General features: G+C 37.8%; 4 protein-coding genes and 1 pseudogene across 5 annotated transcripts; all 5 read left to right on the top strand.

The window, feature by feature from the left end:
* Positions 1–4413: 4413 nt before the first annotated feature.
* GT18 (glycosyltransferase 18) lies at positions 4414–6663 on the top strand. Its single transcript, XM_089603233.1, has one exon. It carries the CDS (start codon positions 4789–4791, stop codon positions 6217–6219), a length of 1431 nt encoding a protein of 476 aa, XP_089459359.1. The 5' UTR covers positions 4414–4788; the 3' UTR covers positions 6220–6663.
* A 7201-nt stretch (positions 6664–13864) lies between these two features.
* PRH75 (DEAD box RNA helicase (PRH75)) lies at positions 13865–18161 on the top strand. The gene is made up of 14 exons (XM_089603179.1): positions 13865–14411; positions 14752–14886; positions 14968–15108; positions 15216–15327; positions 15430–15500; positions 15674–15828; positions 15937–16048; positions 16221–16322; positions 16420–16480; positions 16585–16753; positions 16829–16925; positions 17031–17125; positions 17443–17576; positions 17680–18161. The coding sequence occupies exons 1-14, from the start codon at positions 13983–13985 to the stop codon at positions 17865–17867; spliced, it is 2001 nt and encodes a 666-aa protein (XP_089459305.1). The 5' UTR covers positions 13865–13982; the 3' UTR covers positions 17868–18161.
* A 406-nt stretch (positions 18162–18567) lies between these two features.
* LOC149380011 (Peptidase family M48 family protein) lies at positions 18568–21963 on the top strand. The gene is made up of 3 exons (XM_089603182.1): positions 18568–19601; positions 20271–20419; positions 21043–21963. Exons 1-3 carry the CDS (start codon positions 18783–18785, stop codon positions 21293–21295), a joined length of 1221 nt encoding a protein of 406 aa, XP_089459308.1. The 5' UTR covers positions 18568–18782; the 3' UTR covers positions 21296–21963.
* Positions 21362–26782, top strand: LOC149380012 (cytochrome P450 704C1-like). Of its 2 annotated transcripts, XM_089603181.1 has the most exons (8): positions 21362–21414; positions 23776–23889; positions 24795–25008; positions 25077–25292; positions 25410–25703; positions 25783–26085; positions 26160–26363; positions 26472–26782. In XM_089603181.1, the coding sequence occupies exons 1-8, from the start codon at positions 21362–21364 to the stop codon at positions 26652–26654; spliced, it is 1581 nt and encodes a 526-aa protein (XP_089459307.1). In that variant the 3' UTR covers positions 26655–26782. The 2 variants fall into 2 exon arrangements, with proteins under 2 accessions (XP_089459307.1, XP_089459306.1); XM_089603180.1 differs by lacking the exons at positions 21362–21414; positions 23776–23889 and having other exon boundaries at positions 24562–25008.
* Positions 22041–23694, top strand: LOC149380013 (pentatricopeptide repeat-containing protein At5g66520 pseudogene; annotated as a pseudogene).
* Positions 26783–27322: the final 540 nt, after the last annotated feature.

Genomic DNA, 27322 nt, shown 5'->3' on the forward strand with positions numbered 1-27322 from the left:
CTTAGCTTTTGTGACTCATGTACAATTTTTAAAATCGTTTTTGAATTTTTTATAAAAACTGTTTTACCAAACAGTAAGATTGTAGTTTGGTTTTTGCTAACAGCAAAAACAGGCTTAAAAAAGCTGTACCAATCATGCACAATAACGGAAACAAATATAAAAGATAACGAGAATTTGTCTTTCAAGTTGATCACTTATAAAGATAACTATAATATTATAATAACAATAACAAAAAAAAGTGATAAGAAGAACAATAAATGCTATAAATAAACGAGTTTTAAACTGCGTATCGTATAAGAATTTTAAACGAAAATATGTGAGATTGACAAGACTAGTGATACCGCTTTCAAATATTCAAATGACATATTAAAAAATATTTACGTCGAATATAATTTAGATTGATTTTAATGCACACAAATATAATTTGGAAATTCATTGCCAATTTTAGCCTCTTTTTTTATCGATTATGAATAATATGAATTAATCAAACTAATCCCTAATATTAAAGGACAGTGTAGCAAAATAGCCAAAATGAAACTATAGATTTTGTTTTTAGCCTACGTTTCACATTTTTTAAGGAAATAACCAATAGACTTAGGTGGCAATATTTATTAGACTACTTTGCCCTTTTATTTTAAAAACGAAATAATGAATATAAGAAAATTATAATACTTACTTTAAATAATTGTCAAAAACTATTTGGTTACACGCAGCCTTAAAATCTAACAAACAATTCGAACTATCTCCACAATATTATCATATATATTAAATATTAAATATCATAAATTATGCGCGATATCCTAGAAGCCCCCATTGCCAGGAAAAATATTGGAAATTTCTCTGTGCATCAGTTTCTGTTACTGTGTAATAAGAACCCGCCAACACAGATAATAAACGTAAATTATTGGAAATTATCTCATTGTCCACATTGAAGTATTCTGAATGGAAATAAATAGAAACAATTGTAAATACCAGAATCCACCAACGACCAAGATGAAGAAACCATATTTTTAACGTTGGAAACAAATTATTTCTTCCAGGGGAAGAATTTTTTTTCTTCTGCGAAAGAGTTTCAAACAGCTTCAGATGCAACAAAAAAAAAATCGTGAGATTGCTTGTGTTTCAAAAATTCAAACTTTCCAAAATTTAAAAGCTAACTGCTTCCTTAAAAACAACAAAAAATATTCTGAGAATAAAATAATAAGTCAAATAGGCTAATTATAAAACACATGCACAAAAAAACAACGTGTCATAACAACCTTAAAAATAGAAGTTATTGGACCTAATTTTAATTAACACACGCATAAAGAAATTACCAACACATATGAAAAAAAAAAGTGTCCAACAAATTAACACACGCACAAAAAAAGGAAGAAAAAATATACGCTAATTTAAAAACTGTCTTAATTATTGAAGGATAAAAAAATAAAATATATTTTGCCACCTAATACGTTTGGTTATTTCCCTAAAAAACTTCAAACATAGGCTAGATCTCAAAACTAACGTTATAGGTGGTCTAGTCAGTTAAAAAACTCAATATTAAAAGGATATTCATCCGATATATCTACGTATCAAAATATCAAAAATAATAAATTAAAACTAAAGAAAAAGTCAATAATGATTAATGGTACGTCAATAAAACTATTTAAACCTGGGCTGTTCAATATTTTTTTTTTTTACTGATTTTACTATAAATGATAAATATGTGTCCAACGAACAGAAATTGTCACGAGCGAAAAGTTACTATTTTTAAAACAAAGTTGAAATGTTGTATAAATTGTAGCTTATAGTTATACATTTCATGTGGCCAATTTAGTATGATTTTATTATTAAAAAAATTACTTCTTTAAGTAATTTTTTTTATTGATAATGCTGGTAAATATAAGAAACTTAAAAAATTATCACAGCAATTAAAAAAAAAAAAAGATGAAAGTTCTAGAAATAAAAAAAAAATAATAATGATGATGACAGCGGTCAATGGATGTAGTTCAACTTCCATTTTGGACATACTTTGATGTTGATCTAAAAGTAGCTCACACAGAGCTGAATTCCAAGCCGCATAATTTCAACATGATCGTAAAAAAAAAAAAATCTAAATAAATTAAATAATCAGATTTTAAGATATTATTTTGCCAGTTCGTATCTGACATAATTTACTCTGGATTTCATATCACATACCTGTTGAATGCTGTATTAAACTGGAACAGCAGGCAATTAAAGGCGAAAAAATCAAATTGTGGACCTACCAAAACCAATTAGTACTATCGCAGTCGGTGATTAAATTGAAGTGGTCGCCGCCGATCATGTGGCTCCCATTCGAACACTTGCGTGTCCACTTAAACCATCCATCACGGTAGCCCAGGCACGTGTACGGTTGTGATGAACGTATCCACACGCAAGGGAATGGGGTTGCACGTACATTATCGAAACCCCGCAACACTACAAAATGAACCAATTTGTCGGCAAATGCTAAATAGTATGGTAGTCCTCCTCCTTGACTCCTTGGAACTCAAAGAACACATAATTCGCAAAACGTTTTTTAGTATTACAAAAAAATAAAAATAAAAATCCTATTTATCACAATCACGACTCCCTATATGCTTAAGAAGCGTCACTAATTTGAAAATTGAAACAAGAATTTGAAAATATGAATAACATGCATATACCTTCTGTTTTCCAAAAAAAACTTTTGTTTTTATTTTATTCATATAAAATTAGATGAAATATGACTACAAAATGTGAGTGTAAGATCCGAGTTCTTCACTCATGAATATCATTCGGGCCCAAAATCAAAATTGATTTTGATTACAAATGTGACAAGATCATTTTTGGCAAAATTGCATGTAGTTTGACGTGATTAATTCGCTTCCATGACCGAGCTCAAGACTAGTACACGTCGGCCCTAGAAGAGTCGGTCCTTACCGATGATCGGAGCTCACCCATTATCTAAGTCCATTTTCAAGGTCAAGCTGACATGCGCGTCATGACTAGAGTCCCAATTCGACTACATTTCTCCGAGATAGACGAAGAGCATGAGCCGATATTCAGCTATAAATTAGACACATGATAATATATACATTCTTACGCTTTTTCATATAATTTCTCGTTTATTTGTTGAGCTCGGTTAGTTTACATCGAGATTATAAATTCATGTAGTTGTTCATTCAAATAAATGAAGATCGTTTATTTTCGTTAGATTTATTATATTTTTTTTGTCATTTTATTCAATTTGTCGTTAGATTTCTTATATTTTTATTTCATCTTATTCAATTTGTCATTATTTTCATTAAAATACGTGTAATTCAATTATTATTTGACAAAGTTTTGAGATCCACCTAAAATATAAATAAAAACGATACTTCATGTTTTTAATACATAATTTGTGGTTGTTGAGGAGTCAGAATTCGACATCAACACAAAACACCTCTGAAAAAACAAATAAATTGAAAAATCTACAATTTGATGGTCCATCGTTAGCAAAGAAATAATCGCTCAAACGCTGTGAATTTGTAAATCAATATTGGAATAGGCGTTTTGGGGCTACGATGTGGCGGGTTTTGATTATATGCCCATTAAAATATTTAACCGCTTTTGAACTCTCTATAGCTGTTATACGCCGATCATAGAGCATTCATTAATCTCTTTGACGTCAAATTTGTTGTTTAGTAGTCTTGTCTTTCAAAGTTCAAACTTCCTCATCCTTGTACAATTTTAGTGTCTACTTTCTTTTTCAAAGATAATGACGCTAGCACATGGTTTGTATTTTGAGATGTTGTACGTGAATAGAAAAAAAAATGAACTTCTGAATAATTATTTACTGATTTATCGAATAAAATCTTATATTTTGTTTTGTGCAAGGACAAACCTCTGACATCAATATAGCCAACAAATTTCCAACTATCAACCGTTTTAACCACCTATGATTTACAGGCTTTAGTAGGTAAATAAGTTGGAGAGGAATTTATGAAGGAAAAAAAAAAAAATTATTATTATTATTATTATTATTACTACTATAATCATTAGTTTTATATAATTATAATAATTATTATTACTATTATAATCATTAGTAGGTAAATCTATTCTTTCATTGTCTTTGTCGTTTGAAGTTTAATTCTGAACTTTTGAAATCAAATCTTAGTTGATCGTGATTATTTAAAATTAAATGATTCTTAATTAACTTTGATGATTGTTATTTTATTCCCTTGAAAAAAAAGATTACTTTTGATTCAACAAAAATGAATTTCTTAAACCGTAGATTGCATTTTAAACGTGGCCAACAATAATAACAAAAAGAGAAAACTAAATCCAAAGAAGTAAATTAATTCCCATTTTTTGGCCTTACATATACGATATTATTTATCCCCATAACATTTCAGAAAAAAAAAATATCCAGAAAAAAATACAAGAAAAGAAAATATAATTTAAGGAACCCGGACAGAAAGCAATAGAAAGCAACAGGCACGTGGAGGTAAATAACGCAGTTTCACAAAGCCTGTCGGTGTTAGCCAGTACTCACACGTGTCACTCCCTCACTCCCTAAATTTCATATACACTGGAAAACAAAATAAAAATAAAACACAGTCCTTTTATGAACGCCCAAGAAGAACCCAAACAAACCTCCACGAAAGTCTCTCTCTCTCTCTTTCTCGTAACTCTCTGTTACTCATCATCATCAAAGCTTTTTTCGTATCAGTCTCTCTCTCTCTCTCTCTAGAGAAAAAGTCAGTCACACAACTCACAAAGCCGAAAAAGCCTCTCTCTCTCAAACAAAAACAAGAATAGAAATCTATGCTTTCCCTCAATCCTCTCGACACAGCGACAACAACAACGAAGAAGCCCAAACAACCACCCGACTCGCCAAACAAACTCAGACCCAACTCGGTCAACTCGGTCTTCCACAACAACCCGAGAACATGCCTACTCGCCGCGATCCTGACCCTCCAACTCACCCTCCTCCTCCTCAACATCCGATCCCTCCCCTTCTCCCACCGCCGCCACGTGGCCTCACCCTCCGCGGCCACGTCACTACCTGACCCGTGCGACTCGGGCCGGGTCTTCGTCTACGAACTCCCGGAGTCGATGAACGAAGGAGTCCTCGTCGGACTCGACTCGATGTCCAACTCCGGGTTTGGGCCGTCGGCGCGTGGGCTTTCGGGGATAATTCCGGCCAATCTCGCCGCTTCCTGGTTCAGAACCGACCAATTCGCCACAGAGGTGATATTCCACAACCGGATGATGAGTCACCCATGCCGCGTGTCGGACCCGGAAAACGCCACGTCATTCTACGTCCCGTTCTACGCCGGGCTCGCTCTCGGGAAACACCTCTGGAAGGAAACGAGCACCGCCGAGGATAAGGACGGAGACTGCCGAGATATGCTGACGTGGCTTCAGGATCAGCCGTACTATATGAAGTCCGGGGGGTGGGACCACTTCATCGCGATGAGTCGGATCTCGTGGGACTTTCGGCGGTCGAAGAACCGCGACGGCGCGTGGGGGTCGAGCTGTATATACCTTCCAGGGATGAGGAACCTCACGCGCCTCCTGATCGAGCGAAACCCGTGGGACTACTTCGACGTCGGAGTTCCTTACCCGACCGGACTCCACCCCAGGACCGCCGAGGATCTCGCCGGATGGCAAGGCTTCGTCCGAGACCGCCAACGCGACGCGCTCTTCTGCTTCGCCGGCGCAGCGCGTGGCGCTTTCCGCGACGATTTCCGCGGGAAGCTTCTCCGCCACTGCGCCGAGGAGTCGAAAGCGTGTTTGGCCGTTGACTGTTCCGGATCGAAGTGCTCGAACGACTCCACCGCCGTGTTGGAGGCGTTTCTCGGGTCGGAGTTTTGCCTCCAGCCGCGCGGCGATAGCTTCACGCGCCGGTCGATTTTCGACTGCATGGTGGCCGGAGCGATCCCGGTGTTCTTCTGGCACCGGACGGCGTATCGGCAGTACGAGTGGTTTCTTCCGTCGGAGGCGGAGAGCTACTCGGTGTATATTGATCGGAACGCGGTGAAGAACGGGACCGTTTCGGTGAAGAAGGTTCTGGAGAGTTATAGTCCGGAGGAGAAGAGGAAGATGAGGGAAAAGGTGATCGAGTATATTCCGAGGATGGTTTACTCTCAGCCCACCCAGGGTTTGGGCACTGTAAAAGACGCGTTCGATGTTGCACTGGACGGCGTTTTTCGGAGGTTTACGGACCACCAGAAAGAGGGATTCAAGTGGTAAAATATTAAAAAAAATAATAAACAATATATATATTTTTTAATTTATAAATTCATTTTGGTGTCAGAAGAGGGAAAACTAGGAGGATAAGAAGGATTATGGGGTTTGTATTCTTGTGATAATTTTTTTTTTGTACTCTCTTTTTGTCGTGTACAATTTACAGTGGATAAAGAAACAATAATGTCTGAAATATCATACTAGTAACCATGCAAGGTTAATATTCTTTCCTTTTTTTATTTGTTTGGGGGTGCTCTGCGAATATGTATGGACTATGGAGTTGAATAGCCACGCTTGTGGTGGGTGGTCCTGAAGAGGTGATTTGTATTGTAATTTAAAGTTGGACTTGGATGGGAAGGACTTTACTTATTGTGATATATATGAATATGATGATGAAGAGAGACATTGGTGTAATGTAATTTATTTGGAGGAAAACATTGAGCTTGAATATATGTTGGTGTTTTCATATCTAATGCAGCTAGCTACTTTTTTAGCATGTGAAGAAAAAGACTATATAGTGAGGCATTTATGTACATCTTTAGTATATAGACCAATAGTTTAGTTGCTTTTGTTTGGTAATTATATGATCAATGCTTGCTTTGCTTGCCTGGCAAGGGAAGGCTATGAGCAAAAAGAAAACTACTTGGCAAAAGTGAAGTTATGGTCCTAAGTGAAGTAATTTTTGGGTTCAGCTTCTCAAATGTTTGTTGTCTAAATAGAGAGACCAATTAAGAGGAAATTTTCTATTGCGCTATTGATTCTTTTTAGCCCACTTGGTCTGTCTTTTTCTTGTACAATATATATTCTCAAAATCTTTCTCTATTTTTTTTTTTTTTTTACTTTTGACTTTTGAGTAAACTTGAGGTTCCACTATGGAACCTTTTCCTTTAAGTGGGTAAATTTTTTTATGCATACATAATCAATCGTTTAAAACACATGGAGAGACTGATGACGACTACTTGAGTTGAATTTTATCTATTTGGAGCAAAAAAAAAGTTTTGAATTTTATTTTTAAATAGGGTTTATTGAATATCAAAAAGTTTAAAACGCTCAAGTATCTTAAGCGCAAGCATCTTTTGAAGCACACATGGAAAGAGACTAACGAGGACTAATTGATTTAAGCATATGTGGGATCGTGATTTTTAATTTAATATTTATTATTATTAAAATTAACCTCACTTGAGATTTTTTTTTTTTTTTTTAATTAACCCCTAATAACAGGGCCGAGGCTCCGTCCCTGTGTTGGATGGTAATTACTTAGTTCAATATTCAAACATTTGATTTCGGTTTATGTAGGAAAGTTAAAAATAATAAGACAAAATTTATTTGCTTTCTATGATCATAAAAAGCAACAAGATAATAGCGTGAAAAATGTTTTGGTGGTTGGTGGGTTATATTTGTTTTATAATTTATACCTATACCTATATCGAGGGGCCTTTAAAAACTACTTATTCCACACCCTATAAAGGTATATAAACAAAGTGTAAAAGCTGAATTGGAATATTTATCTTATTACAATCTTTATTATTAGTTTGTAACATTGCCAAAAGCAAATGCAATTAGAATTATAAAAAGTGAGAAAAAGTTTGAGCCTGTTTACTAATCCAGAACGAAAGTAACGATTACAAACATGTACAATGCTTATGTTTATGAATTAATATAATATGTATATATAGTTAATAACACTAATAAAAATATTAAAAAGAATGTATAAACGTCACTTTCTTTAGTGTTAAAGCAAAAAAAATAATAAATTATTTGTCCAACTACTAAGATACTGCTGATCACAAGTTATGCTACAATTAAGCTGATATAATAACATATAAGATTTCATTAAAAAAACGTCACATTCTTTTATAGATCAAAACCTTAAGATCCAATTATTTGTCCAACCATACTACAACACTGCTATGTGATGTAATATTATATACATAAATAACTCAGATACTATACATGTCCCCACGTACACTAAATTAATTTAAATTCCGTTGTTAGCGTGCGAATTGATGATATTACACGCTATTTTATATACTTATGACGACAGATCACTAGTACACTTGGCTAACTCTGCGTTGCACATATAACATCCTTTTTCCACAATTTTCTGATCTCATACCTACACTTGGCTTTGCCTCTGAATTGCCGAGAATTCGTGATCTCAGTCTTATAAGATGAAAACTAGGATCCATTATTGAGAAGAAAAAAAAAACGCGTTTCGTCGTTGGCGATATTCAACTTTCAATATAAGTAAACGCAGTCGGCGATTATCAAGGATCGATTATTATGATTATTATTATTAGACAAACCTTAAACAGAATCATGATTTTGACATCTGTTTGCTAGTGATTCATTAATTAACGTGGTCTCAAAGACTCAAACCAGCAAATCAACGTGATTAACAGTGATATGATGATGTATATATGTACACACACATCTCTCTCTCTCTCTCTGTTACGCATTATTAATATAAATAATGCGTATATACATAAGCATGTGAAAGTGTCAATGCTTTTTTGAGACAAAGATCGTGCATTGCGAGGGATTGGTTATTTACCGGACTATGAATTGCAAAGAAAAGCCAACGAAAATGATGGTCGTTTTTAATTTTAGTCCATATTTTTTTTAAGTAGCTAAACAAATACTTAATATGACATAAGTATGGGCTGCCTTGTATCGAGCTGACTCTCTAGGAAAGTATTTGTCCCTTAAGAATTAAGATACTTAGGCGATCGATAAGAAAAAAGTCTATATGGAAGCTCTCGCGGCCGATTTTCGAACCTCGTTCGAATAGGGCTCTTTACTACGAGCCTGCTTTCTTATGATCCACTTGTTTCATATGCGCACTAGGTCATCCACCGATCTGCTCTTTAAATTCCTTACATGCACCCTTAAAAATCGAAGAAATTACTTAGACAGGACTTTACATAATAATAACTAGAAAAAATTATTCCTATGAAAAAATAGGTACGTCTAAGGAAATTTCCCTAAAAAAATCGACAACAAAGGTGAAATACGCGAGCGTAGGATTGAGTTTCACTTACATCTATATGCATATACTATATAATTTTCTGATTACCAAATTAATGTATGTAAAATATCAAGCTTGAAACCCAATTATTATTTTGTATATAATTTTTTTTCTCCTAGAATCCTCTAAACTATTTCCTTTATATCATTTTTTCACCACAACAAATGTAGTATCACTTATTGTGAACATGTATAGATAGTTGAGTAACTTTCCAAACTAAGTAAATGAGTAGATTTCAAAATAAGAAACTTAAAGTAGATAATTATAGTATACATTTAAATATAATCTTACTTAAAAATTCAAATATAAACCTACCGTTTTGTTTCTAATCACTAAGCCACATCTAAGCAAAAGAGAATAAGTTACATGTAGTACTTTTATTTGAACCTTATAAGAATATCGTCTCAATCAATTTCATTAGGGATTATTTTTAAACTATAACATCTTCAATACTTTATGACCAAAATTCAGTAAGTCAAATTTAATCCAAAAGTATGACTTTTTTTTATATGTGGTTGTACAAAAATACTATGAATGAAATATATGTTTTTTATTTACTTTTGTTATTTACTTAATGGTCACAAAAGTAAGGCTAGAGATCATTTTTCGTTTGGTTGTGAAGTTAAAAAAATGAATTTTTATTTTTGGAAAATCTGAAGAAAAAAAAATGATTTTAAAAATTCGGAAATCGTTTTGAAGATATATTGACATTTGTCTTTGTATTGGCATCGTTGTCAATAAAAAGACAAAATGTCAATAAATCTTCAAATGACTTTTATATTTTCAAACCATTTTTTTCTTCTTCTGATTTTCCAAACAATTTTTTTTTTTTTAACTTCACAACGAAACGAAAATGATCTATAACTTTAATTTTGTGACCATTAAGTAAATAATAATAATAATAAATGATATTTCATTAAGTGTGTATTTGTCAAACACATATAAAAAAGTCATATTTTTGTATTAAATTTGATTTATTATATTTTGGTCTTAAAGTATTGATGATATCATAGTTTATTAATAATCCCATTTCATTATATGTAGGAATAATGCGTTTATATTCTTTATTTACTCGTTCATCCATGTTGTAAGTTGAACTTTTATTTCATCAAAATATTTATCGGAGCCTTAGTTTCGAGCTTCGAGTCAACCTGGCTATTGGAAGGAAATGGAAATTTCATTTCCAATAAACAACCTTCCATTTCTTATTAGAAATGGTATTTCCATTAGGCAATTTGATGCCTTCCATTTCTTATTGGAAATGGAATTTTCGTTAAACTTAATGGAAATCCATATTTTTAACGGAAATCCATATTTTTATTAACTTCCAATAAAGAATTAAAAAAAATAAAAAATTAAATTTAAATTGTATTAAGTATATAATTTATATGAATAGAATATGTGTACAACTTTTTGCCCCTTGCCCATATAATAGTCCGAGTAATTAGTATATTTTATAAAGAATGGCCATGTTTCTTTTTTTAAATAATTGATAATTAAATATTATATATATATATATATATATATATATTAAGGCAATTAAATAATATAAATTATAAGGTTGAATTGTTGAAACTTGAAAGTGTGTACCAGTTTACGCTTTGCATAAATGGTAATTCATAAAATAGCAGCAGTATACAATGCACACAGAACAACAAAGAGCCAATTATATACACGTTACACACACACACACACATCCTCAGTCAAACCAACGGCAATATGCCTTCCGATACCTTCCGACAACCTCTGCCATTTCCATGTGCCACGCGGAAGAAAACTGCCATTTCCGTGCCACGCGGCAGACGGCACTTCCGCGAGGCTCACTTCACGTGCGGAAGCCATTCCTTCCGTGGGACTCCCGTCCGAGAAGCCAGGATGGGCTTCGAGTATACCATAAAGTACTGTATACTGGCAGTCAAGTTGTTCAAAAGCTCAATCGAGTTTATCAATGATTTTTAAATCGGGAGATTGTAAAAGGTAAAGTTGTTCCGAGTTATAATCAAAATCAATATATATTTTCAAAATTTTGCGAAAGTTTATATATTTGGAATGGCAATTTTTTTTTTTTTTTTTAAGATTTGGAATTACCACTTAAAGAGCACTAAAATGTACATATTGTTGTCTGGCCACATGTTTAAGAGAATCGTTGAGATGAATGCATTTTCTACTTGATGTTTTTTTTAAGAAGCATTTTTTAATGGGTTAGCACCGATCATTGTGCAAATGTAAGAACTACAATAATACATGTGAAATGAACAAGACTATTACTGGCTAAGATTTTTTTTTTCTTAAAATCAACCTAAACTATAATTAGGACAGTTTTATTAGTGGACCCAATAAGCAATTATGTTTTTACCCTTTACTTAATTTGTTCTCTAAATTTTATCACCGGTTGATCGATCAATCGTACCATCGACAGAGTTCATCACCGCATTCGTCGTACAAAATGGTGGTAGAGTTCAGGTTCATGTACACGGAATGACCAACGTGGCCGTACCACTAGTACTATGACAAGGTCTTGACGGTGGAAGGACCGGAGGCCAATCTCAGCCCAAGCCTCTTCTCTCGACGGGTTTGTGGCTCGAGTCCAAGTGTCGCGACTTAATACTAGTGGACGGCATATGTGGCTCTTGGGCACCCGCCGCCGCCAGGTCATTCCCGACCATCTCCCCAACATGAGCACGGTGACTTTTGTGCTCTCGCCGCCCGTCGCAATAACTTCGACTTCAGGATCCTCCACTTGGTCGCGTCGCATGGTGGTACAAATCGACGGTTTTCAGCCACGAGAACGGGTGGGGGAGCTATCCAGATGACACCCCTGCGCTCGACCAAAGCTTCAACGTAATAACAATGACTCTGTTAGAGAAATATGGGAAGAAGGGGATTATGAAGAATACATTTAAGATCGCATAGCTCGTGAAGAGTGTTGAGAAAAACCTCTGATCATGATCCCAAATACACTCATCAAGATTTTATGTCACTTACAAAAATTCAATTACAAAATTTAAATTGAGCTATTATAAAAAGTTTTAAGTGTTTGCAAGTGAGATGAATCAAGTATAAGCAATAAGCCCCTTTATATAGATTTTGAAATTCATTATGATATGTTTTCCTTTTAGTGTGGGACTTTTCACATATAATGATGGAGATTTTTTCTAATTATGAAAACTCACACGACGCAAACGCACGTGTTGTCAAGTAATAAAGCATGCTTACGCACGAGTATCAATCTCACGAAGAACTTGTCTATTTTTTTTAATTCAAACTAACTAGAAACTCTGTATGAGTTGAGAAAATGTAAATAAATTGTGCAAATCATTTATTATTATTTCCTATATATTGTACTTCTTTTTCTTTCTCACAAATTAATTGGATTCAATGAGGGGCCAATCTACTTTCCAATTAAGTATATCGTGAGTCTGTCGTCATTTTCATTATAGTCATCCTAAAATCAATAGCATTTCGTCCGAATACATCATGTCATTGAACCTTAGTACTCCTATACATAGTAAGTACTATAACTAAGTTATATGGATTTTGTACAAGCGCTTATTTGCAAAAAAATTAAACAATATACCCGAATTACAAAAAAAAAAACATGCATCGGAACCCAATATTAACTATGATCGAAGATATTAAATTAATTTAAAACCCACAGTTATATCAAATTAACTTGATACTATTCCCAAACGACTCTGAAGGCTGAGCCACAAAGCAACTCAAAGGGATGAGCCCCAAGCGGCTTTGAAGATTGAAGCACAAAACGGTTTAGAGGACTGAGCCCCAAGCGATTCTGTAGGCTAAGCCAAAACGTCTTTTAAGGTTGAGCCACGAAATAGATCTTATAACAGAACCACAAATAACGGCTCTCGAGGCTGAGCCTTAGAAACTTGGAGTCCAAGAATCAAACTTCATATAAATACTACATATGTTTTGGAAGAAAAGAGAATAATTCTAAGAGAAAAAAAATACTACAACTTCTCTATCTTTTTTTTTCTCTCTCTCTATAAAAATCAAATACCAAAGCAAAAGATTTATTTCCAAACACCCAAAAAACAAGAGAAAAATAACCACAAAGCTCTAAACACTCTCAAAACACTCAATACGACCTAATGAAGGAAAACGATAAAAAACTCTCACCGATTCGAAAGACTCCCAAGAAAAAACAAGCCTTCACCACTTTTTCGAGATCCGAAGAAACGTGATCCCGACAACACAAGATCGAAATACGTCGCAATCTCACATTTCTATACGTATCCCGTGAATGTTATCCGAAAAATCGCATTAACAATGATCACATATAACTTCTACGTTATATACAACTTCTACGCTATAAATCTCATAAGCGTAAATCAATTAACCCCCAATATATATATTTAAAAAAAAAACCCAAATACTTACTAGTATTTTCCATAAAAGAAATACTTGGTAATAAAAAATAAACTCCAATTTTATTATTATCATTATTTTTTTTATAATCCTTAGATTTATTATTTTATTTTTTTATTTATATTTTTTTTTTCTGGAATATAATCCTTAACTTTGATCAAGCGGTTGTATCCCGATTTCGAAATCGAACGGCCTAGATTGAATCCTATAATCATCCCTTACCTATAAGTACCCAAAACCCTAGCAGTGCTCCGTCTCTGTCGATTTCTCTCTGCCTCCGAGCCTAAAACCCTCAGAGCAGAAGAAATCTAAACCTAGAAAACTCGGAAAGCCATAAACCAAGAAAACTGCCATGCCTTCGATAGCCCTATCGGAAAAAGAGAAGAAGAAGATGTTGAAGAACGGAGGCGAAAGCCCAGAGCTCGTGAAGAGCAGCAAGAAAGAGTCGTCGAAGCACAAGAAGAGGAAGTCCTCGGAGATCGACGATGAAGAAGTGAGGAGCGAGACGAGCTCCGAGATAGCCGAGCCCGTGGACAGCGGTTTGAAGGCCGAGAAGAAGAAGAAGAAGAAGAAGGCCAAAATCGACGAGAATGATGAGGGTGACGTCAGCGACGCGAAGGTCGAGGAGGACCCGAACGCCGTCTCGAGGTTTCGGATTTCTGCGCCGCTCAAGAACAAGCTTAGGGAGAGAGGGATCGAGGCTCTGTTTCCCATTCAGGCTATGACTTTTGATATCATTTTGGACGGTTCCGATTTGGTTGGCCGTGCTCGTACTGGTCAGGTAATTTATCCCAAATTGATATTGATTTCATGCCGCAATATTTGATATTTTTTTATTCGAATATCGAATTTAAACCCTGTTTGTGTGTTTTTAACGAATGCGCAGACAATCAAGTAAGTTTGGAATTTAGGGTTTAATAATTTTGGTTCTATTTATACATTCAATAGCGATTTAGATAATTAGGTCTGTTGTTCAGCCGTGGTTTACTGATGTTGGTCTAGATAATCAGGTTGTGAGTAGTAACTAGTAACATGCATGCTAGGGTTAAACATTCGTAGACACAGTTAAAACTTGAATGTTGTTGGAATCATCTGAGATGTGGTGTTGAACATTTATGTAGGGAAAAACTCTGGCCTTTGTGCTTCCTATCTTGGAATCATTAATCAATGGGCTCACGAAGTCATCCCGCAAAACTGGATACGGGAGATCACCAAGTGTTCTTGTGCTCTTACCCACTAGGGAATTGGCCACTCAGGTACTACAGAGTTCTTGAGTCTTTTATCTTTTCCCGAAGTTAATCGCATTTCTCCTTTAATTTACTTTTCATTGGTTATAGGTATCAGCCGATTTTGAATTCTATGGTTCGTCGTTGGGTTTGGCGTGTTGCTGTTTGTATGGAGGATCGCCGATGGGTGCTCAAGAAGCGAAGCTGAGAAGGGGAGTTGATGTTGTTGTTGGAACACCTGGTCGAATAAAGGTATATTGTTATGGTCTCTCGCTATGGATTTTGAATCGTGGTGTTTGGTTTTTTGTACTGTAGGACTGTTGGCTGTGACCTCACTAAGTTTTGTTGTTTTGTTGCAGGATCATATTGAGAGGAATAACCTTGACCTGAGCAATTTGAAGTTTCGTGTTCTAGATGAGGCCGATGAGATGTTGAAGATGGGATTTGTGGAAGATGTTGAACTTATTCTAGGTAATTTGGTTTATTTTTTAGAGTAGTTGAGTGATATGATATGTCTTGTTACTCGATGTAGCCTTATGCTGAATTATACTTTTTTTTTTATCGCGCTTGTAGGCCAGGTAAAGGATTTGAACACAGTACAGACCCTGCTATTTAGTGCAACATTGCCTAGCTGGATTCAAAATGTGAGTTTCATACCCAAGATGTCACCTTTACTCTTGTTGGTTGACTGTTTTCTCAGATTTTCTGTTCGAAATCTCGTATTATTATTTGATAAAAGCTATTGCGTCATAGAAATCAGCTTCCAACATTCGGCTGTTAAACTGTTTGTCTGATTTCTCAAATTTTTTATTTTCAGATTTCGTCCAGGTTTTTCAAGCCAAACAAGAAAACTGCAGACCTTGTTGGTAATGATAAAATGAAGGCTAGTGCGAGTGTGAGGCATATTGTTATCCCGTGTTCAACTTCCGCGAGACCTAAGCTTATCCCTGATATTATTAGTTGTTACAGCAGGTATGTTATACTTTACTTTTAACCCCGGCAATTAATAACTAATTGATTTAATTTGTGTCTTTCGCTAATTGTTTCTTGAATAATTTTCCACTCTTTGTGCTAATTCAGTGGAGGCCGTAGCATTATTTTCACCGAGACAAAAGAGTCTTGCTCTCAACTTTGTGAGATGATACCTGGAGCAAGGGCACTGCATGGAGACATTCAGCAAGGTCAACGTGAGGTTAGTGTCCTCTCTCCATATAAATGGTTTTGGGTTTAAGAAAATAGAATCAGGTGTTATTTTTTTCTTGTGATTCTAAAAATTTAAATATGTTGCCCTTTGGTAGTCTTTTAAAATGGGTAACTTGTTTTATTTATACCATGTTAATTTCGTTTGGAAATTTGCATGGCAGGTTACGCTTAGAGGATTTAGGGCTGGTAACTTCATGACCTTAGTTGCAACAAATGTTGCGGCTAGAGGGTTGGATATCAACGATGTTCAATTGATTATTCAGGTATGATAATGCTTTTGGTACTTTGAAGTTCGGGTTTCTATTGGATTGGGTTTTTGTTTGTTTGTTTCGGACTTATATATTTTCTTCCCGCTTTCAGTGTGAGCCTCCACGTGATGTAGAAGCTTATATCCATCGATCTGGACGTACAGGAAGAGCTGGTATATTCTACTTCTGGATTGTTTTATATTTTTCGCTTTGTAATAGTTTGGGCCGTCTTTTAGCTTGTTTTTAACGTATGTATGATATTTTGTGGTCTTTGCAGGTAATACCGGAGTGGCTGTAATGCTTTACGATCCTAGAAAATCAAATGTATCTAGAATTCAAAGAGAATCTGGTGTGAAATTCGAACACTTGAGCGCTCCCCAGCCAGCAGAGGTTGCTAAGGCTGCCGGTAATGAAGCTGCAGAAACAATAAACCGAATCTCTGATAGGTAAATTTAAAATAACTAATATGCTTGATGAATATTCTCGTTATTTTGTGTATTTACTTATTTATTTTCTTGCAGTGTAATTCCTGTTTTCAAGGCTGCTGCCGAGGATTTGTTAAGCAATTCCGGTTTGTCCGCTGTTGAACTTCTGGCAAAAGCACTTGCTAAAGCTGCTGTGAGTTGGATCTATATCTTATTAAATTTTTTATGTGCTTTGACGTGTTCGGTTTTTCACTTTCCAAGTATATCATTCTCTTGACTGCTGATTTCACTCTTGCAGGGTTATAGTGAGATAAAGAGTAGGTCTCTTCTGACATCTATGGAGAACTGTGTGACTTTGCTTCTTGATGCCGGGAAACCCATCTACTCGATGTCGTGAGTATCTGTTAAGCTATTCATTTTTTTTTGCTCTATCCTTGTTTAAAACCAGCTAAAGATAATAAAATACAAAAGCACCAACTAATTGATGGTAAATGTGATATGGGCATTGTCATGATAAAATACACTAGTTTATCCCTAGTAAGGTCAATTAATTACTTCCCTTTTAGTTCTTAGTTTTGTATCACAGGCTTTGTTCAATCCTATTATAATGGAAAAATTTGAGACGCTTGCATCTAATTATTCTTCATTACGTGGCGGTAATCAATTTTCACTTGGAATATATTAGCCTAATTCCCAATATCTTGTTTCAGTTTCGTGTTCGGAGTTCTGGGCAGATTTTTGCCGGAGGACAAGGTGAATTCGGTGTCGGGAATGTCTCTCACCGCTGATGGAAGCGGTGCAGTGTTTGACGTGCCCGCCAGCGACGTGGATGCCTTCATCGCTGGTACTATTTTTCATTCATTCGCTCCACACTCATCTCCCAATTATCACATACGTAGTATCATAATAATAACGCCACCGTGCATGTCTGTGTTGCGAATTTGCAGCTTCAAAGGACGCAGCGAATGTGAACCTGGAAGTGGTGAAAACATTGCCTCCGTTGCAAGAAAAGGAACAGGAAAGAGGACGATTTGGCCGTGGCGGTGGCGGTGGATACCAGCGATTCGGAAGAGGCGGCGGCGGCGGAAGAGGCGGAAATAGATTTTCTGGAGGCTTTTCCCGCAACAAGTGGTGATCCGAGGAAGAGGGTTTTCCCAAAAGACTTTAAGTTCTTATCATGATGTCCGTTAGTTGTAAGGATTTGTTTCTTTTACAACAAAAAAGACACAATTTATTATTTTTCAAGGTTTTTTTTTTGTTTTTTTTTTTGGGTTTTCTTGTTTTTTAGCTGGCTAACTTACCCAACTCATTATTTATGGGGATTTTTCCATGTGTCCCCATGGTTCCGACAATCCTTGTGTAAGTTTTAAATGTTATATATACAATACAAGAATTTATTTATAAACGTGGGTACGTATTTTTATGGTTATATGCATTTTCTCTTTTCTACTATATGTTACAAAGCTTAAAGAAATTTAATTGTTCCTAATGAATTAAGTTGGGGAAATTGACATCAATAATATCAATTTTTTTCACTTATCAAAAATCAATTAAAACTTAAATATTGACACATTTAGTATAAAAATTGGTTGCATGATCAATTTGATACAATGAGTCAATATTTGAGTTTTGATTTATTTTTGAAAATTGATAAACAAATGATATTACCTAATGTCATTTAGTAATATTATTATTGAATAATAATTGTTGGTAGGTCGGTAGTAACAGTTTTAATTTTTAGTTTAGTAAAGTTAGAATTTATTTAGAGTTCTTACATCAAATTGATCATGCAACAAATTAAAACTATATTATTTAGAGTTCTCACATCACTAGGTATAAAAAATATTAACAAGGTAAAAGGTTTACAATATTCACGGGGAATGATTTATTATGCCCCTCTCAAATTCCAGACACATCTAGACTTGGGGAAGAGTTCTACACGTACTTCATCAGGTGTTCCTTTCCCAGCTGTGCTTCTGCCAAAACCAAAGCAGTAAAATCCTCAAATATTCATACACCGAATCTGAATGTGATCACCGCAAAGAAGGGCATGGCAAGCCATAGAAGAGCAAAGCTCGCTTTCGACGCGCTTCGCGGCCTCACCTCCAAGATTCTCCGCCCCGCTTCTTTTTCCTCCCCCAAGATTCCGAACCCATTTCTCGGGGCTTCGGCGGCGAGGCGTCACTACTACGTTGACCGATACGAAGTCCACCACTTCCGGCCCCGAGGCCCGCGGCGGTGGTTCCAGAACCCGCGGACGGTCCTGATCGTGGTCGCCGTGGGCACCGGGACGATCGCCACCGTCTACTTCGGCAGCCTCGAGACCGTCCCGTACACGAAGCGGACCCACTTGATCCTCCTCTCGAAATCCATGGAGCGGAGGCTCGGCGAGTCTCAGTTCAACCAGATGAAGTCCGGCTTCAAGGGGAAGATCCTCCCGGCGATCCACCCGGAGAGCATCCGCGTCAGGCTCATCGCAAACGACGTCGTCAGGGCACTCCAGAGGGGTCTCAGCCACCGGATGGGCCACGTGGACGACATGGGCTACTCCGCCCCGGCGGAGTACGGCGACGGCGGCGGCGAGGAGGCGGTGGCGGCGCTGAGGGAGGGCGGCGAGGCGGAAGGGAATTGGTTCCGGGGGGACGAGGTTTTGGACGACCGGTGGGTCCAGGAGACGAGGAAGAAAGGGGTGGAGAGTGGGGCCCGCTCCGAGACAAGTCACTTGGAGGGCTTGAATTGGGAGGTCGTGGTCGTCGACGAGCCTGTGGTCAACGCCTTTTGTCTCCCCGGCGGCAAGATCGTCGTCTTCACCGGCTTGTTGGACCATTTCAAGTCCGACGCCGAGGTCGCCACCATCATCGGCCACGAGGTTTGTTCATTCACTCTATAAGCTCTTTTGGAATTCGGCTCGAAATGACTGAAACATTTGATATAAAGACATGTTTAGGGCCACTGAGGATAGTGTCACGGCCTCGGTAATTAAAAAAATGAAAAAAAGACGTGATCTTGAACCCATCTAAGACTGCGATTCCTTGGACCTTATCAGTCCCCGGTTCGATTAGGGCCACCAAGGATATTCTCGTCGTCGAAAAATGAGAAAAGACATGATCTTGAACCCTAAGACTGCGATTCCCGGGACCTTTGATAGTCCCCGGTTCGATTAGGGCCACTAAGGATAGTCTCTTTGGTTGATAATGTCACGGCCTCGGTTATAAAAATAAAATAAAAATGACATGATCTTGAACCCAAAGACTGCGATTCTTGGGACCTTACTGGTTCGATTCTCCGTGGACGCAATAATTAGGGCCACTGAGGGTAGTCTCTCGATCGATAATGCTTGGATTGCGTTGATTTTAGCTGGGTTTAACCCAGATGCCAGGGTTATGAAAAAAAAAATGAGAAAAAAGACATGATCTTGATAGGGCAGAATAGGAATCCTATCTATATTATTTGGGACGAGTGAGATTCCACATGATGGTCAGTGTTCCCTGAACATGTTTTGGAGTGGGATTTGATTGGTTTAATGGGTGTTATATAGGTTGCCCATGCGGTGGCGAGGCACGCGGCGGAAGGGATGACGAAAAATCTGTGGTTTGCGATAGTTCAGTTGGTGCTTTACCAGTTTGTGATGCCCGACGTTGTCAACACCATGTCCGCTCTTTTCTTGAGGCTTCCTTTCTCTCGCAGGTAACACCATTTCGCACAAGTTTTATTAAGTAGAATATTCAGTTAATTGTTCGGGCCGAAATTTGTGTTATCAGAGTGGTTAGCCTATAAATACAAGCTGGAATGCCCGAGTTCATCTTGTATTGTCTTAATCGTGGGTTTATTCTCGTATCGTGTTTTCCACGTATATCTGCGATACCATGTTTCTTCGTATATTATTGATTTGTTTATTTATTTGGGTTTCTTGTGCAAGAATTGAATTTTATCCATTTTAGTTTACTTGGGTCCATTAGGAAAATAGCCAACTTAAACGTTTGACATTGCTAAATAGCGCAATCGTTTGGTAAATCTTAGGTAAATAGTCGCTTTCAGACGTAAATCCTAGGTAAATAACCACTTTCATATATCAAACGTTGGTTATTTACCTAAGATTTACATATGAAAGCGACTATTTACCTAAGATTTACCAAACGTTGGCTATTTAGCAATGTTAAACGTAGTTGGCTATTTTCCTTAATTTTATGTAATTACTTTAACTTGCACATAGCTCGGATGGAATAATTCCTGGGTATTTTTGAATCTTTTCCGAATCGAAAAAAGGAAAAAGAAAGAAGCTTGGTTGATAATGTATAGTTGTTGAGCAGGATGGAAATGGAAGCGGATTACATAGGGCTGTTGTTGATGGCATCGGCCGGGTACGATCCGCGCGTGGCTCCCAAAGTGTACGAGAAGCTCGGAAAGGTGACCGGTGAGTCAGCGTTACGAGACTATCTCTCGACTCACCCGTCCGGGAAGAAGAGAGCTCAGCTTCTGGCTCAAGCCAAGGTCATGGAAGAAGCCCTCTCCATTTACGCCGATCTCATAGCCGGACGGCACGGCGTCGAAGGCTTTCTTTGAATATCAACTCCTCGAATTCTTCATACAATACAACTACATTCCTCTTTGTTTTCTTGTATCTGAAGAATGATTCGACCATTGTTGCTGAATTTCTGTTTTACAAGCTTCGCAAGATTTCGGTATCTCCCTCTCTCTCTCTCTCTCTCTCTCTCTCTCTGTGATGAGCTAATGAAGTGTCAAAACCAAACCTTAGGAATGTGATCTTACGTTTGTTAGTTGAAGAATGCATGAGGTCAAACATACTGTTAAGGGTTTTGACTCTGCATCAATATTTGATAGGCCGGTGTCTGTCGTGTCGGACATCCTCGCCTATTGCTGCGAGTGCCTAATCTCGTCGTGTCGGAGTTCTTGAGTTGTCTTGTACAAGAAGTCAGTTTTTTTTATTTATTATTAAATGGTGTATGAGAAGCTCGGAAAGGTCATCGGCGAGTCCGAATTAGATTAACTACCTCTTGAGTCTCAACACACTCATCGGAGAAGAAAAGAGCTCGGTTATTGACTCAAGCCAAGGTCATGGAACAGGCTCACGCCATTTCCGACCAGGGCTTTCTTTGACAACAAGCAAAGCCGTTCCATAAAGCTCATCACTTTGATATTTTTTTAATCAATTTGTTCGTACATATGGTATCCGACGAATGATTGGTCAATAGTGTTTTTTTTTTTTTTTTTTCAAGCTTTGCGAATTTTCTTTATTTATCTGGGCCGTTTAATTTGTTGCATTCTCTCCCTCTCCTCTGATAAGCTAATGTCAAGTGTCTTAGAAAGTCAAAGGCTGAACCTTAGGAATGTGATGCTACGTTTGTTAGAAGAGTGCATGAACATGAGAGAGGTGAAACAGATTCACACTCAGGTCATGAAGTCTCCGTATATTCACCAAAATGACCGGCCTTTGATCGTTTCTCGGCTCCTCTACTTTTGCGCGATATCTGATACAGGGTCTCTCAGCTATGCCGATGATGTTTTCCGCGCAATCAAGAACCCTAATCTGTATGTTTACAACATCATGATCAGAGCCCACGCGACGAGTCAAGCCTTTGAAACTCGTCCCTTCAAATCCTTGCTGCTCTACAAACAAATGCGTCGCGAAGAAATTCTTCCGAACAACCTGACTTTTCCGTTTCTTGTAAAGGAATCCACAGCCAGAGTCGATTCTTTCGCCGGAGCTAGTCTTCACGCTCAAGCCATTGGATATGGGTTGTACCATGATGTGTTTGTCCAGAATTCGTTGATTACGTTTTACTCTTCTTGTGGGTCTCCGAATCTTGCCCGCCAAGTGTTCAATGAAATTCCTCACAGGGATGTCGTGTCTTGGAACTCGATGATTATCGGGTATTTGAGAAGCGGGAATCTCGACGAGGCATTGAAACTATTCAGGAGCACGGAGAACAAAAATGTGGTCTCGTGGAACTCGATCATAACAGGGTTTGTTCAAGGCGATCGTCCAAACGAAGCCTTGGAACTATTCCACGAAATGCAAGCCGTCAATCTCGGTGTTAAACCCGACAAAATCACAATCTCTAGCGCCTTATCGGCTTGCTCTCGCATCGGGGCAATCTATCAGGGAAAACGGGTCCACAACTATCTAACAAGGACTGGAATACAGTACGATCTCGTGATCGGCACAGCTCTACTCGACATGTATGGAAAATGCGGGAGCGTCGAAAGAGCCCACGAGATCTTCGAGGAAATGACCGAAAAGGACACTTTGGCCTACACGGCGATGATCTCGGTTTTTGCTCTTCACGGGCTATGCGAACAGGCGTTCGAGGTCTTCAGAGACATGGAGATCAATGGAGTAAAGCCGAACCAGGTCACTTTCGTGGGGCTTCTCTCGGCCTGCTCTCACGCGGGCATGGTCGAGCGAGGCCGGCGTTGCTTCGAATCGATGAGACGGGTCTACTCGATCGAGCCGCGGGCTTGTCACTATGCGGGCTTGGTCGATATTTTGGGCCGGGCTGGCTTGTTCGAGGAGGCGAAGAGGGTGATCAGAGAGATGCCCGTGAAGCCCGACCAGTTTGTATGGGGAGCGTTGCTCGGAGCGTGTCGGATGCACGGGAACGTCGAGCTTGGTGAGACTTTGGCGAGGTATTTGATCGGCTTAGATCCCGAGGAACACGCTTTCTACGTCAACTTGTGGGAGATATACGCAAAAACCGGGAGATTTGAGGACGCGAAGAGGGTTAGGTCGGTGATGAAGGAGAGAGGGATGAGGAAAGAGACCGGTGTTAGCTCGATTGAGATCGACGGCGTTGTTTGTGAGTTTTTGGCGGTGAGAGGATCGCCTTGTGTTGGGATGGAGAGAGTGTTTCGTGTTTTGAGTGTGTTGAATTGGGACATGAACAGAAAAGAATGGTCGGCTTGCGATGCAAGTTTTGATATCAAAAAATGACTCGGTTCTTGTTTAGGTTGGTTGATTTTGATACTGGAATTAATTTGTAGTCCTCATTAGTCTAATCAAGCGTTTTTCCTCTGCTTAACAGAAAAATCAATGAATATCTTAGCAACGTGGTTCTACTGAGAGCACATGATTCTCAACTTCAAGAGAAAGGACGCTTCTGCAAACACTATCACTTGGCTTTGTTGCTTGTTTTCAGGTCAGAAGCCTCATCATGTCAGTTCTATTATTTGCTTCTCTTTTTCCTTCTCATAATATAGTATTGGTCAGGTGTTGATTGGGGAGACAAAACTGACTGTTACAGAAGTATGTTTTATTTTCTTTATTATTATTATTATTTTTGGCCGATCTATGTGAGGTGATTTTAGATTTATATGGGTCTTGGATCCTGTTCAGCTCAACTTCTTCATATTAATTTTATTAGAAGGTGAATTTAGAACCGTGTTTCACTCTTCAGATGGATCAAGGACTTCATGAGACACACGCTATTCCTAGGCTGTGAATATATATTTTCCTTCTTCCAAAATCTAAATACGGATAACAACGCTAGTGAAGTTTTATTTTAATAGACATTATACACAAAACTAATGGAGCGAGTCAAACTTCAAGGATGAAGATGCTTTATTCATTGTGGAAAAAGGAAAGTGACTGAATTGTATTGCACCAAAACCAATACTACAGCCCAAAATATAAAAGTGGTTACTTTTAGTGCGTGTGAAATTGAAATATGACAATGACTAATATTTGTCCGAGTCTTTATTTTATAAGCCATTGGCTAATGACTCTTTTTAGATAATTTAATTAATAACTCGGGACGAATTACAATTGTAAACCATCAAAATAATACTATTATTTGGGGGGCTATACATCAAGACTATTATTATTGTTCTTTATAAAAATATCTTATTTCAGAGGACCAATGTTGTTATTTATTATTTTTCACACGGAAGGGAAAAAAGCCAAGTCCTATCACTGTGGATCATCTTGTTCAATGGATACGGGTTTCTTCACATCCATGGATTTCCTCACTGCAAATCCTCTATGTGCCACAATTTTAGCAGCTTTAATATTCATGGCCATTATTATAATCAGCTTCCATGGCAGAAAAAAGGCAGAGAAGAGGAAAAAGTATCATCCAATTGCAGCCACAAGGCTGAACCAACTCATCAACTTCAACAGCCTTCATGACTACATGACACAGCTCTCAAACAAGCACTCAACCTTTAGAGTTCTCGGCTTATTCAGAAGTGAAGTTTACACTTCTGACCCTGCAAATGTTGAGTATATTCTCAAGACGAACTTCTCGAACTATGGCAAGGTTTGTACTCAGAACCCAATGATTGTAAACCTAGGAAAAGGATTTACTGAGTAACTGCTCTTTTTCAGGGTTGGTACCATTATGAGAACTTGTCTGATCTTCTTGGCGATGGCTTCTTCACGGTCGATGGAGAGAAATGGAAAACGCAAAGGAAGATAGCCAGTTACCAATTCTCAACCAAAAACCTGAAGGATTTTAGCACTTCAGTGTTCAAGACCAAGGCTGTCAAGCTATCTCAGATTGTGTCTGAAGCAGAGACCGCCGGTACAGTTCTGAATATGGCGGTAGGTTTCGATGTTCGGTTTCGCCCGAGTTTTTGACGTTTGCTTTTGGCTCTCTTTGTTCTGAGTTTTATGAAGGACCGCTGGAAATTTCCTGTTTTGTTGTGTTGTGTTATGAAGGACTTATTCATGAAATCGACGTTGGAAACGGTTTTCAAGATCATTCTCGGCATAGAAATGGAAGCCGTGTTCGAAACAGCCGAAGATGCCACCGAATTCTCCAATGCTTTTGACGAAGCAAATGCTATCACTCTGCATCGTTACATAGATGGTTTTTGGAAGATCAAACGATTCCTGAACATTGGTTCGGAAGCGGTCTTGAGGAAGAATATCAAACTGGTGGATGATTTTGTGTATCGAGTGATCAGAAGCAAGATCGGCGAAACCCATGAAAAACGAGACGAAGATTCATCTGTGAGTTAAACAATTTCTGCTCTTTACGTATATGTATGCATTTGTTTTGCCCTAAGAACTTTACTGGTACAAATCACAGACAAATAGAGGAGACGTGTTATCGAAGCTTATTGCGTTGGGAGAGAAAGATATGAAGTACTTAAAGGACATGGTTCTGAGCTTCATAATCGCCGGAAAAGACACCACGGCGACGACCATGTCGTGGTTCCTCTACATGCTTTGCAAACACTCGAACATACAAGAGAAAGTCGCGCAAGAAGTGAGAGAAGCAACGAACTCGAATCCGAGCGTCGAAGAGCTCACTGAAGAGGCCATCAACAAAATGCAATACCTTCTCGCGGCTCTGACCGAGACTCTCAGGCTCTACCCAGCGGTTCCGGTGGTATGATCAACACAACTGAACTTTTTTATTTTCAATACTTGTGGCGCAAGTAAACATATTTTTTTTGGGGGCAGGATGGTAAATTCTGCTTCTCAGACGATACGTTCCCAGATGGATTCAGCGTCAAGAAAGGCAACGCAGTGACTTATATGCCTTATTCCATGGGGAGAATGAAGTTTATTTGGGGTGACGATGCAGAGGAATTCAAGCCCGAGAGATGGATCGACCAAAACGGCCTTTTTAGGCCGGAGAGCCCTTTCAAGCTCACGGCTTTTCAGGTTTGTCCCAAAAGCTAGAAACTTGGCACCTTTTTTTTTTTTTTTTTTTTTTTTTTTTTTTTTTTGAAAACTCGGGTAATGAGATATCGTGCTCTGTCGAAATTACAGGCTGGCCCAAGAATCTGTCTCGGGAAGGATTTCGCGTACAGACAGATGATCATATTCATGGCTGTACTCTTGGGAAGCTACAAGTTCGAGATGAGTGAAGAAGGCAAAGAAGTTAATTACAAGGTCATGCTTAATCTGCATATTGATGGTGGTCTTAATCTCAGGGCATACAAGAGACAATGAAAGCCATTACCATTACCTAATTGCTAGCATTTATTTGTTTTAATGTGCTTGCATGGTCTCGTGTTTTTAATACTGTGTATCATGGAATAACGTATGTTGATCCTCCCAAATAAATATAAATTTCAGTATATTTGTTACGTGTGCTTTTATTACCAATTATTATAGAAATATGGCTTCAGTGATGTCAAAACAATAATCTCGTCAAAACCTTCACTTCATTACAATTAACAAATATTATTAAGATTTGGCGGTCTTGATCACGAGCTGAATTTTTTGTAGATTCAACCACACATTTATATAATTTATAGAAACTGTACGCGAAATGACTCCAAGAAAGCGAATTTCTACGCGACAACAAACGACAAAAAAATACGTCAGCTCGAAGAAGAAAAATATCGCAGAAAATTTAACTACAGTAAAACTACTACTTGCGGATAACTTTCAAATGTTCACCTCGCTAAACACTATACGCGAACAAGTTCTTACGAAACTCGAGATTTGAACTTATTGACTAATCCACAACTATTACGGACACGAAATTATCAAGTGCATCCAATTCAAAAGAAAAATTGAAGCTGTGATCCGACAAGGAAAGCTTGGACAATTCGTCAATTGGTTATGCCTTGTGTCTTTATATTAGAGTCGGATTGAAGCTTTGCAAATAGTCA

Source organism: Urtica dioica, chromosome 12 (genome assembly GCF_054948205.1).
Source record: "Urtica dioica subsp. dioica isolate 48M chromosome 12, U.dioica_male_clone48M_v1_H2, whole genome shotgun sequence".
In the NCBI taxonomy this organism is placed as follows: Eukaryota; Viridiplantae; Streptophyta; class Magnoliopsida; order Rosales; family Urticaceae; genus Urtica; species Urtica dioica.